The following is a 13,135-nucleotide window of genomic DNA, read 5'->3' on the forward strand; positions in this document are numbered from 1 at the left end:
TTTATGCATATATTTGTATCTTATTCTGTATATTTTTTAAATTTATTTTTGTAATGATTTTTTTAAACATCTATGACCCCCCCCCCCCCCCCCCATGATGTCATATAATTCCTCTAGGGGTCATTCACATTCACAGGTATTACACACTTTTTCACCATAGCTGGGGTATCCATAGGAGCCTCAGTTAAAGCGAAAACATCCCTCTGTAGTGACAATAATCACTGGCAGAGCTGATCTGGGTCTGCTAAGACCCTGCAGTTCTGCTGTAACAGGGGGGACCCAGTGGTCATGTCATCGCTGGGTCGCGTAGTGGAACTTATACTTCAACTTTCACTTCTTAGTACACAGCGCTCATTGAGTGTTACCGGTATGTACCAGGGAAAGGAGAAAGCAGAAGCGGTTAAAAAACGCTTCTCCCATCCCTTCTTGGTTCTCAGTGGTGACTAACATTGATTGCAAGAGCAGAGGCTTTAATCCAGCGCCATAGTTTTGTCATCAGCTGGGGTTAAAGCCCAGGACCAAGGCCCGTAAATTTACCATTCTTGGTCCTTAAGGGGCTAAACATGGTACTTTGTCCATTTACTTGCTGAATATTCACTGAATTCAGCCTGAAGAACCCTTTATATTCCAACTACGATCACTGGGGAGAACCAAAAAGGAACTTTTATTAGATATGCATTAAGATGAATAGCTGATATAAATATAGATATATACAGAAAGCTTCTGAGCCTAGTCAGACTTACTGTCTGTTCTCTTTATTAATGCAGCAAAGGAAATCTGCAGGAAGCTGCAAATAAAAATGAACGTCACAATTTATAGGGAGCTAGATGAAAGTTTGCCAGTTCCCTTCCTATTCTACATTCCATCTCCCCAAGATACACAGTACTAGATTATCAGACTAGTATTTCATCACTCAAGAGTCTACATATTTGTCGTGTTCAACAAATTTCATTTAAGATATTACCTGAAATTGAATTTTATCACCTATACACAGAATAGGTAATAAAACTCCGATGGGTAGGGGCCTCAGTGCTGAGACCACCACAAATCCTGAGAACGGGAGTCCGTGTCCCCCCTCCTCCTCACAGCGGTGCAATGTGTCAGAGCATTTTACAAGTGTGAGCACTGGCCAAGTGTTTCAAAATCAAGAATTTAACAAGTGTAAGTCATAGCGCATAGTGTATGTGGCGACTCGTCCCTGACCAATCAACTGTATGAACAAAAACTGTCCAACAATTCAGACACAGAATCCCCGCAAATGTAGATAACATCTTGCAAGATGAAGAGACCCCTGGCCAGAGAATATCAGGATGGCGTTCCTGCGGTATTAATACTTCACGGTGCAGAACTGATCTAACACAACGGTAGGCAAGGGGAGGAAAGTTTTATATAAAAGGAAGCCAGAAGGATAACTAGGATGAGAACCGTACGCCCCAGCAGAATTAAAGAAATGCTTTCTTCTGCATCATTCATCTGAAAGAATTAATATATAATTGGATACTCCATCTGTAACATACAATATTTTGAAATGGTGGATGAGGTAGACTTGTCCTCTGGGCTTTAGATATGGATCCCCAATTATATTGATGTTGGCTGTTTAATATCTTATACTGTGGATTATTATACTAGCTAAGAAGTTTGACAATGGAGATGCGCTCCCCCAAGGATATCAAATGGAAATACCAAGACCGCCAGGATATAGCATATCCAATGTATCGTAATCCCCAAAATTCAAGAAATTACATAAAGATGCCCTTCAGGGCAAAAAGTTCTCTAACTCAAACATAGATACGTACATAGTATTATACTAGCTAGTCCTCTGTAGGCTGTGTTCATACGTTGCTGATTTGATGAAGGTCTGCAGCAGATTTCAACCTTTCAATTAAATTCAAATTGAACAGGTGAAATCTGCTGCAGATTATCTGCAGCAAATCCGCTACGTGTGAACACAGCCTAATTCACAGCATACTGCAGCTTTAAGATCTGTGGTCTGTAATGGCATCTGGGATGGATTTTATAGCGCGCCGTTTATCTTTTGAATGAATACCGTTAATGCATCTGGACGGCAGCCCAGGACATAGTGTGCTGCCGCTAGTTTTGACTGCAATAAGTGCAGCTTAATGACTTCTGTCTTTTGTAACTACACTTTTAATTGATGATGTGAAAAATGTGGTACTGAATTTCAAACGTTGGCCGGTCACCATAGCAACATCGACGCCCAATATCGGGCTGCACTGAGCAAAGCACATCTCAATGTTTTTAATGAGCTTCTTGGTGCTGCTTCGCATTGGCTTGGTCATGTCATCCTTTACAACAAGGTGGCAGTAGGTGGCTCTAGATCTCTGTGCTCGGGCATCGCGGACATTGATTGGATTGGTTTTGTTGAATGTGCGAGGTATAGAGTTACCATCAATGCCGGATGGCTTTTTCTTTTATTTCAATTTTGAATCTGTAGGAACAGATTCAGAGCTCCTGATGAGGCAGGAAGAGAAGAGACTGCTGAACCACGTAGAGCAGATTTAGAATGTGTTAGTATCAGTATGTCAGCAGGTTCTGAAAATCAATGTCAGTATGAATCGCTCTGAGAAGACTTATGCAAACTTCGTTCTTTCATTTCATTGCTCATGACTTTACGATCAGGATAAGAGCAGATTCAGATCCACAGTAGCATGAATCACTTGGAGAAGATTCATTAACAGCTTAATAATATGATGGATAAATGAACCTGTGCATGTTTAACAACAGGACAAATGAGTAGTGATGAGAAAACGTTTCAAAAGTTTACTACAGCTGGTTCGACGAATTTCGGCAAAAAGTTTGGCTCGGTACAAATTAGTTTGAACTGAACCTTCAGCAATACCCCTAAAACTGGTGGAGAACACTAAGACCCACAAAAGTCCTGTATGATTAGGCCCCCTAGGAGTGTATCAAAGTACTTTTGAACTATTTTTAGGGCAAAGTTAATGATGAGGAAGTATAAGAAAAGACAGAGAAGGAGGGGAAAAAAAGAAGAAAAGGAAGAGAAAAAAGAAATAGGAAGAAGGAAAAGGAAGAGGAAGTAAGGAAAGAAGGAGGAGTAAGAAGCTGCCGCTGCTATTTTGTGTGTTTGGCCAAGATGAACTGCTAGAGGTTTGAGTTAGTGCCTAATGGAACTTCTAGCAAGGTTTGACCCAAACAGGATACTACTATTTTGGTTTGTTCAACACTAATGGCGAGTGGTGAAATACTTGTCTAGTAATCCAGTACTGTGTATCTCGGAGAGATGGAATTTGGAATAGAAAGGGAACTGGCAAACTGAGTTAATCTAGCTCTCTGTAAAGAGTGTGGTGTCCCTTTGTATTTGCAACCTCCTCTACACGTTCCTCTCTTTATTAACTAGTTCAGACTGCTGCATTATAAAGAAAACAGACAGCAAGTCTTACTAAGCCTAGAACCCATCTGCATACTTCTTTATTCATATCAGCTCTTTAATACCTATCTACACAAGTGAAAAAAAAATCAAGCACCTAGAAGTTTTCAGAATGGAATGAAACTTTATATGTGTGATTGTGATGTTGATATAAGTAAAGACCCTTTTACACGGGACGATTATTATTCCAGGTGTGCAAAACCCTGCGCTCCCGCGAGGGTTTTGCACGATAATCGTCCCATGTAAAAGCATGCAGAAACTGAATGACTTGACGAGAGCATGCTTAAAATCCAAATTTTGATTTTCAGTGCAAACAGCAGCCATTCAGTTTTGAGCATGGAGGCATACAGGATCATTCAGTGAAAACAGCAGCCGTTCATTTGTGGGCATTGAGGCATACAGGTTCTGTAGGAGATCCTGCGGCATATCAGTTCACATTTGCTGTACTTAATCCTCTATATTGTGCAAACTCGTAGGCTGTTGATGTTGGCATCCCAAATGTCCATATGGCTACATATATGTTCTAATGGCAATAAAAATGGCAACTGGGTAAGCAACAGAAGTGTGGCATGTAGTGGAAGGCATTCCTGTGACCCCCTTGCTGTGTGTGGCCGTGCATTATCTTGCTGGAAAATCTTGGAAGCCGCCATGAGAGCGTTCTGAGCCCCGTCACTTTGTGTGCTTGCCCACACGCATCCACTGGTTCCACCACTTCCCCAACAGTCTGGTTAGACCGGCCCAGGTGGCGGTCAATTTGTTGATACCACTATCCAGCTTCTTGCATTCTAATAATACGCTCCCTCTCAACCTCTAATAACTAGGTGAAATCTCCTTGATTGTATTAAAAAGCCTACTGGTCAACAAGCTCAACACAGGTGGGAAAAAAGGGCCACTACACCCAAGTAGCCTCTGAGAGACTTTTTATAAGCCATGGGAACCACTTTTAGAGCCTCAGGTGGCAAGACCGTTCATGTAATCACCCCACAACTCTAATCATTTACATATCTGCCTGAGATGTAACTGCGTGCCGAGTTTTGAAACAAAACGACAACTTCTAGGTGCTTGATTTTTTTGACAAAGAGTGTAATAAAACAATACTTTTTGTTCTCCTACAGTGATTAAACTATAATCAAGTAAATTGCAACTTCCATTCACAGGCATATCCATAGTAATAACCAAGCTGTACATCATGAATAGGTCTTAAAAACTGTCCCAGTAAGAGATAATTCTGCTCATTGACAAGCTAGAATAGCATGCATATACATTGTATCTGTGCTTACATGAGACGTGGGATGTCACTAACTGGCACCGTTCCATCCTGAGTCTCACTCTCACCATCTTCCTCTTCACTGCTCTCAGATTCCTCACTAGATGAAGAATAGTCTGTCACCTTCTTCATTGGTCGATTGGTCTCCTCTATGCGAAGTTCTCGCAACTCTTTTGCTAACGCAGTCAAGTCCTGCAACAAGATTGATATTCTTATATACCCACGTCAATGAAGAATGAGAATGTAGCGGTCATCACCTTGAAGTGCTAAACTATTTCAATTAATGAGAAAACGGCCAGACAATAAATATAGAACACATTTCTATCAGACATACAGACAATGTCCAAGGAAGAGGTAAAACTAAAAGACACATTATTTCACTACAGACTTCTCTTAATGTGCCTATTGCGCGGAGCAGATGGAAACATCTTTGTGAAATATCTAAATATTCTGTCATAGTAAGCTGGAAACATTTTCTTTAGTGCTTCTATATTCATCAGAATTACCAGTGTTTTCAGGAAATACAATGTAGTAATTAAGAATAACCCAATTTATTGGAGATTCTTGCTATGCACCACATTTTTCTCAGTTTACTATGAACTAGCCATGGTTATAAGACAGCATATTTTTCCACTGGGACATCACAGGCAGCGCAGATAGTAAATATTCCATGTACATAGGTCATGCTTTTAAAGCAATGTAGGTGAGGTAGTGAAAAAGCATGAGAACTCTGCGGATGATGAATTTGCCGAATCTGTGGAAAAAAAACATGCAAAAGACAAACACACCATTGGTCTTACCATTTCCCCCTATATTTGTGACCAATATTGCCGCCAATGCATTCGATCAGGGTTTAAGGGGAAAAAAAAGTATTGAACAAAACCACATTCACTTATATCCAGACAAACGTAATGTGTCCTTTGCTATTATAGGACGCATATAATTCTTCATTAAATATGTATATATCTATTGGCATACACACTGGTTTTCAACTAATTCTACCTTGTTGCTAGTGATCTTTTTTTTTTTCTAATACGATGATGAATTTCTTGTACATATTCCAACTGATTGTACACACTAAATTATGTAGTCACTTGATCACTAAACCTTTTACTATTGCAGCGGCATTGAAGCTAAAACATAAAGGTGGCCCTAGAATACAGATGCTAAACTCCTCATTATATTCAATTGCAATTTACTTAAGATGGAATGGGATTGCACTTCTGTAAGATGCAGGAGTCAGCCATGTAGCTGAGCAATGCAGAACAGAACTTTCTATGGGATGTGTGTATGACAGTTTTTCCTGATAGTCTTGTCATTTAAAATAAGTGTACTCTGTTGCTTTATGTTTCTATGTTCTTAAAACTTGTAAATAAAGAATTACTGTGTGTGGGTGTATATACAGGGGGTGGGCAAAAATATGGAAACCCCTGACAAATGGAACCGTGTTGCTCGGGTAGATGTTCACTTCTCCCCGGCAGCATCTGTGACATATAATAACCTCCACTTAAAATCGGTCTCCACATGTCTTATTGATATAGTTAATATTTACCGGTAGTATTGTGAAATATGATTTATAATCCCATGTAACTTAAGGCATGCATTTCGTATGGTCTTTCCAGATTTTTGTCCACCCCCTGTATACATTATATGTGTGTGTGTATGCGTGTGAAACTACCATATGCATGTTTATGTCACACACATACATATGGTAGACTCACACACACACGGTCTGGTTGTGTAGAACTACATAGTACAAATGGATGAAAATAAGGGCACAGGTGGTAACTAGAGATGAGTGAGCGTACTCGCTAAGGCAAACTACTCGAGCGAGTAGTGCCTTATGCGAGTACCTGCCCGCTCGTCTCTAAAGATTCGGGTGCCGGCGGGAGAGAGCGGGGAGTTGAGGGAGTGAGCGAGAGATCTCCCCCCCGTTCCTCCCCGCTCTTCTCCGACACTCTCAACCGGCAGCTGAATCTTTAGAGATGAGCGGGCAGGTACTCGCATAAGGCACTAGTCGCTCGAATAGTTTGCCTTAGCGAGTACGCTCACTCCTCTCTAGTGGTAACACTTTATAATGTGCATGACGTGGAGATTGGTTGGCCTATTGTAAGTTGATATGAGCATGATTTTCTTTAGGAACTTCCTATGTGTGTGCCCTGCGGTGATGTATTTCCCTGTGTATTGATGCTGCATTTCCCTCATGTTCTGTTATTTTCAAAATCTTTTTATTATATATGTAATGCTCAAACTATTTTTTATGATAATTTCTGCAGTCCTATCTTGGTCAATGATTTTGGGGTTGTCATAGTACATATGCTTTCGAGAAATCGGCTTTTAATGTATAGTACCCGTTATTTACGGTAAATTGGAAGAATATCTTGAGATTAAACTCTGTGTTTTTTATTTCTCCATGTGCGCAGATACCTTTCTGGATTTGCAGCGCTATAACTGTGTGCACTAGGATCAGTATTAAAAGAAGCAGGTATTTTGGGCTTCTAAACGACTCATCTGCATTAAGTACATCTATCTCAAGTAAGTAAAAATAGCACCGAAATGTTTTTTTTTCCCAATAAGGGATAGCAATTACCTTGGGCAGCAATAAATTACATTAGTGTTCGTTAACATGTTAATGGGCTACTAAAACGATAAGAAAACTCTGCACAGAAGCAGTTATAGGTCTATTAATTCTAATGCCTTGGGCAGTCGATGAAATTGCTCTAGTCTCAACCATTACACAAAGTGCTAAAAGACGTATGATTACGGGGAGTGTATACACATCACTGTGCGCTCTTTACTCAATTGAAAAATGCAAATTACAGTTTTAGAATTAATGGTGCAAATTATGATCAATCAGAGCGCATTTTAAAAAGGAGTATTAACTAAACTTTCCAACTTTTAACCACTTTCGGCCAAGGAAAGAAAAGTGATATATACATTCTGCTACTTCATTCAATTAGTCTGAACCTATCTACAGTATATAGTCATAAAAAAGTAAGGTCGGCATAGTACATATTAAAGAAAAATCTTACGGGGTAGTCTATGGAGGCAATAATGAATGTGAATATTATTATTTGGAAGGAGGGGCTTGGTCCACCATTGGACAATATACTGTTGGACCAAAGCAGCCCTTATATAAATATTCCAATCAGAAAACCCCACAGCATTTGAATGGCGATTAGCAAATACAGATGCAATGAGGAAAACAATTCTCAGTGATATCCTGCATCATGCCAATAGGATACTTAGGGCTGCTTATTTTTATCACGAAAGTTTAGAAAAATGTATAAATGGGTATTTTCAGCGAAACCCTGGCTCTAAGGGTGCATTCAGATGACCGTATATCGGCTGGGTTTTCACCCCCAGCCGATATACGGCGTCTCTCTCTGCAGGGGGAGGAGGCTGGAAGAGCCAGGAGCAGTGCTCTGAGCTCCCGCCCCCCTCTTCACCCCCCTGCACTATTTTCAATGAGGAGAGGCGGGATGGGGCGGAGCTAATTCCCGGTACTTAGCCCTGCCTTCGTTCCGCATCCTTTCATTGCAAATAGTGCAGAGGGGCGGAGAGGGGGTGGAGAGGAGGCAGAGAGGGGGCGGGAGCTTAGTGCACTGCTCCCGCCTCTTCCAGCCTCCTCCCCCTGCAGAGAGAGACGCCGTGTATCGGCTGGGTGTGAAAACCCGGCCGATATACGGTCATCTGAATGCACCCTAAAGCTGTATGAAAAGCATGCAGTATATATGAATGTTGCCATAACCATTCCTTATGCACTCAGATCTTTCATGTTAGTCAGTGTACAGAAAACAATGAATTCTTACAGAAAATAATATTAATCAAATATGACTAATTTTGTACAACAAGTGCACTTAGAAAGGGAAACGTAGTCAGTAAGTAATCTTGTTCCCACTGAAGCATGGAGACTAGAAACCTGTCCTGAAGTACTGGTGTAAGTAATGTCCCACAACTTTGTAATACTTTGGTTAGGAAGCGGTCCTCGTAGAACTTTTAAATCTAAATCTGACTAATGGAACATTTTGATAATGAGCCATTGGTAATGCTATGGGAGCAAAATGTGTCCCTATACTACTAGCTGATAAAATCAAGTACAATAAACTGCAACAATGTTACTGTTACACGTCTTCATTCCCATGATTAATGGACTACTCGATGCTGCTTCAGCTTTTATTACTTTTCTGCCAACTCCCAGTTGTAAGTATTGTGAATGAACTTGTAGTAAAAGGCAAGAAAGAAGTTTTCTTACCGTTTTGTTTTTAGTTTTCACTCTCCGCGGCATGATCTTTCCATCATCCGCGGGCATTGCCTGTGAGATTACAGCCTGTAGAAAAGTATCAAGTGTGAAAGGAGAGGACAAGAAGAAACCTGGGATCCATTAATGCTATATCCCAGGTTTCCGGACCATGCTATTACCAAACAAGTGCAAAACAGTAGGAGAGGTTTTTCTTTTCTCACAAGAACAGGACTGTACACACAAAAATCCACTTAGAAGCAATGACAAGCAGCCTGGACATGGATGCAGCAAGTCACATCATCTGTGTTTAGTGAACACCATCACACAGCGGCACTCTAATTAATCTCTCTCCTCACACATGCAGCAACCGACAAGCCAACATGCACAATATCTATGTGAGCTCCAGACACGGACACAACATGCCATTTCATGTAAGGGGGGTCACTAGTATAGCGGTGCTGAAGAGACGTTCTTGTACAATTTTCTATACCATACTTTAAAAAAAAAATGTAATGCCCTGCCCATATCATACAACTTTAATATTAAAGGTTTGTCCCACTTGTAGCCATTTTGCTGCAGGAAGCAGACAGCTCCTTAGATAGTGCAGTGGCCCAAGCTCGTTCTGCAGGCTGACCTATATATGAATGGTGCTCAGCCTGCAATACCATGCTTGGCCACTGCACAATGAACGGAGCGGTCTGCTTCTTGCAGCAAAAAAAACAAACCTAAAATTGGGACAACTGCTCTACATAGTGGATTTATCATCTACATTTCTGTAAAGCAGCCTGTGATCTGTATATGTAAATACTGTTTTTGTCAAAAATTGTCCTTGTGTAAAAAAAATGTTGAGAGCACAGAAGTCTTTTCCTAGACTACATGTATATCTATACTATATTCACTACATACAATGCTCCTAGGCTGTATTCACACAGGTGATTTTTCTGTCCAATTCAGAGATGGGCTGAACTGACACAGGAAAAAAAATTGTTCACTTGAATGGGTTAATTCACAAAATCATTTTTTCTCCCGAACCTGTAATTTCAGTTTGAAAAATTGTTGCCTATCCTATTTCTGTGCGATCCATCTGTGCCCATTATATTCTATGAGTGCATAAAAAACGCATGTCCACTGCATACCAACTCTGCGACCCTGCCACGGCTGACAGCCGCCACGGAGGTTAGCTACATGTCCATAGTGATGGGCATTTCACATGGTGGGGAGTGCAATATGGGGGTGGGAATTATGGCCTCATATTATGCTCGCCTGTGGCAAGTTAGGCTAAGTTTGATGAATTTTTAACACATGTTACTATGGGGGACTACATGAGAAAATGAGCCAAAAAGTGCAGATCAGTGAAAAATGGATGAAAAATCACACATGAAAAAAAATTACAAAAATACATGGCAAATGCATTAAAAATCGCACCATAAATGGTCAGTTTTTCACTAACCAAAATTGCACAGGCCTGTGTGAATACAGCCTTTACTGATGTGTCGTTAGATAAAACAATGGGATAGCAAGGCAACAAAGAAACACATGATATGGAGTTTGCCAAGACTTTTCTTGCACAAGTAGATAAAGGGGAAGGCCGCCACTAGAGACAACTGCATTCTGGGACATTAACAAAGGAATTGGAGTAAATAGTATAAAACATGCGCTGGGCGCTTGGGACCCAGCAGTGCATTCTTCATTTCTATAGCGAGTCTGTAATAGTGTCACCACAATATACTTCCTAATTAATTACCTGTCAATAGAAAAAAAAATAATACTGGGGTATTCGTCAAGTTTCCTGGTATTTGACAAGAATAACACTGTTTGCATCATTAGTGTCGCTGTCAGTAATAAGGGCTCATTCGCACAGCCATATGTATTATGCAGCGTTTTACCGCTGTGTGCCGGCTAGAGCAGAGATTGTGCATTGCGCATGACATCATATCTCACGCACGCCGTCATGCCCAGTGCGACTAGTTGCCTTTTTTTTTTTTGTAATTCCCTGCATTGTCTCTTAGCGGCATTGTGTACTAAATGGCGCACATATGCAATATACTGTGTATGTACAGCGTTTAACACGCAACCCATAGAGAACAATAGGGCTGTACGGCTGTAATACGCGGTAAAATAGAACATGATGCATTCTCTTTTACGTGCGTATTATACGCAACTACTATAAGTGTGGCAATGAAAATCAACGTACCTTCATTGACTACATTCACAGTGTATTACCCGCGTGTAATACGGGGTGAAATTACGCTTGTGTAAATGAGCCCCAGTAGCGCAAATGCTGACAGAACTTCAACGTATCCCATTTAAAGGGAATTAAGTCCATCGGTGTCTTTCGAAAAATTGATCCGTCGCTGTGGCCATGGCTCAGTTATAGACCGAGGCTACATTGCTAAAGTAAGCTCAACCTAAGGCCTCGGTCAGACGGGCGTTTTTTCGCGTGATTTGCTCATGCGATCTGAACATATATAGAACCATTGCTTCGCAATGGGATCGGTCACATGTCCGCTTTTTATGCGGATATGTGATAAATTATAGGACACAACGATTCGCAGAACGCGCCTATCTGCGTTCTGCGATTCCTTGTGTTCTATATATGCGCTCAATGGGGCCGGTGGCAGCAGCGCCGACCCCATTGAGAACATATACTATAAAGATCATTCTCCTCTGCCACAGCTGTGGCAGAGAAGAACGGTGTTCGCCCATTAAATTCAATTGAGCCGGCAATAAAGCCGGCTCCATTGAAAGCAATGCGCTGCCGGCGAGCGCGGGATGAATTTTCGGGAAGGGCTTAAAAATATAAGCTCAGCCAATCAGAGGCAGCACTCACCCATTCATGAATTTATGAATGGGTGAGTGAGAGCTGCCTCTGATTGGTGAGGGCTGTGACCAATCAGAGGCAGCCCATTCAGCAGGCGGGGATTTTAAATCCCCGGCTGCTGAATACTACACAGATCAGTTCAGGAGAACTGCCGGACGGCCGCGGCTGAACTCCGGCTGCAGGGAAAAGGTGAGTAAAATTTTTTTACACATTTCAGGATGCTTTTCAGGGAAGGGCTTATATTTTTAAGCCCTTCCCGAAAATTCATCCCGCGCTCGCCGGCAGCCCATTGCTTTCAATGGAATCGGCTGTATTGCCTGCTCCATTGAATTCAATGGGTGAACAGCGGACAGCGCTCTTTTAATCGGGCCCGTTTTGCTGAAAACGCTGCTAGGTGCTGATTTTTCAGCGAATCGTCGGCCCAGGTCGCGCGATTTGCGGATCGCATAACCGCCCGTCTGACCGAGGCCTCAGGCTACATTCACGCGCGGTAACGAGCCAAGTTTGTCAGCTTGCTATCGCACTTGCCAACATGCAATTTTCACAGCGATGCAAAGAGTTCTTGATTTTAAAAAAATCGCATTCCTTACGTGAATTGTGATCTTCACGCATGTGATAGGATCGCAAATGTTTCCCATTAACTCCAAGGGAAAACATCGCATCGCCTGCGACTACCATGCGATGTCCTTTAAGGTTCCATGGAAAACAATGGGTGAGGTGCTCTGAGGGAGCGCCCACGATACAACATGCTGCGAAATCGCTTGTGTGAATGAATCCATTCAAAAGAACGGATTTCATATTCGTGCAAGTATACAGTGTGTGTGAATAAGCCCTACATATGTGTTTTCTTGTACTATTTCGGGTCTGTTGACATTTGCATTAGCTCTTTTCCATCAGATTTCTATTTCTTTTTATTATATATCGATGTGTTTTTTTTATTTTTTATCCATGAAGGTTTTCTAAGCTCTCATTATACTGCTTTTAATTGTTATGTAAACCATAGTTCCCAGTAAATAACGAGGGAACGCGGGGCACGCTAAAGCGTATATTGTCATGTGGAAGCGAACAGGTGGCAGCCACAGATACAGCATCCAATACCATGAGAAACGCCTCGAACAGCAACATGATCATGAATGCAGCGGAGGAAGGGATGTTGGCACCCAATGCAGAGAATGTAGATTCTCTCCTTAATGACATGAAGAAGATGCGGAAACATCAGACAGTGCTCAAACCCTATCTACACACTATGACTAACGGTTGGCTGGCACATTCATTGTTATCTAATTGTCAGGCCACAAGCCAATCACTGACGACTGCTCAACATTGTATCTATCGTAGAATAACCCCAACTGATGACTGTACTCCGCTACATGGAGGTAAACTAGTATATCAGCC

At 41.5% G+C, this 13,135-nt stretch overlaps 1 protein-coding gene across 14 annotated transcripts in view; it reads right to left on the reverse strand.

Moving 5' to 3' along the window:
- TNIK (TRAF2 and NCK interacting kinase) overlaps nt 1-13,135 on the reverse strand; it is a 254,044-nt gene that overhangs the window by 29,655 nt on the left and 211,254 nt on the right. For all 14 annotated transcript variants that reach the window (XM_066601124.1, XM_066601158.1, XM_066601133.1 and 11 more), the window contains one exon: nt 4,690-4,868. In XM_066601124.1, coding sequence (XP_066457221.1) covers nt 4,690-4,868 — 179 coding nt within the window. The remainder of the gene's footprint in view (nt 1-4,689; nt 4,869-13,135) is intronic.

This window comes from Eleutherodactylus coqui, chromosome 1, assembly GCF_035609145.1.
Source record: "Eleutherodactylus coqui strain aEleCoq1 chromosome 1, aEleCoq1.hap1, whole genome shotgun sequence".
NCBI classification, from domain to species: Eukaryota; Metazoa; Chordata; class Amphibia; order Anura; family Eleutherodactylidae; genus Eleutherodactylus; species Eleutherodactylus coqui.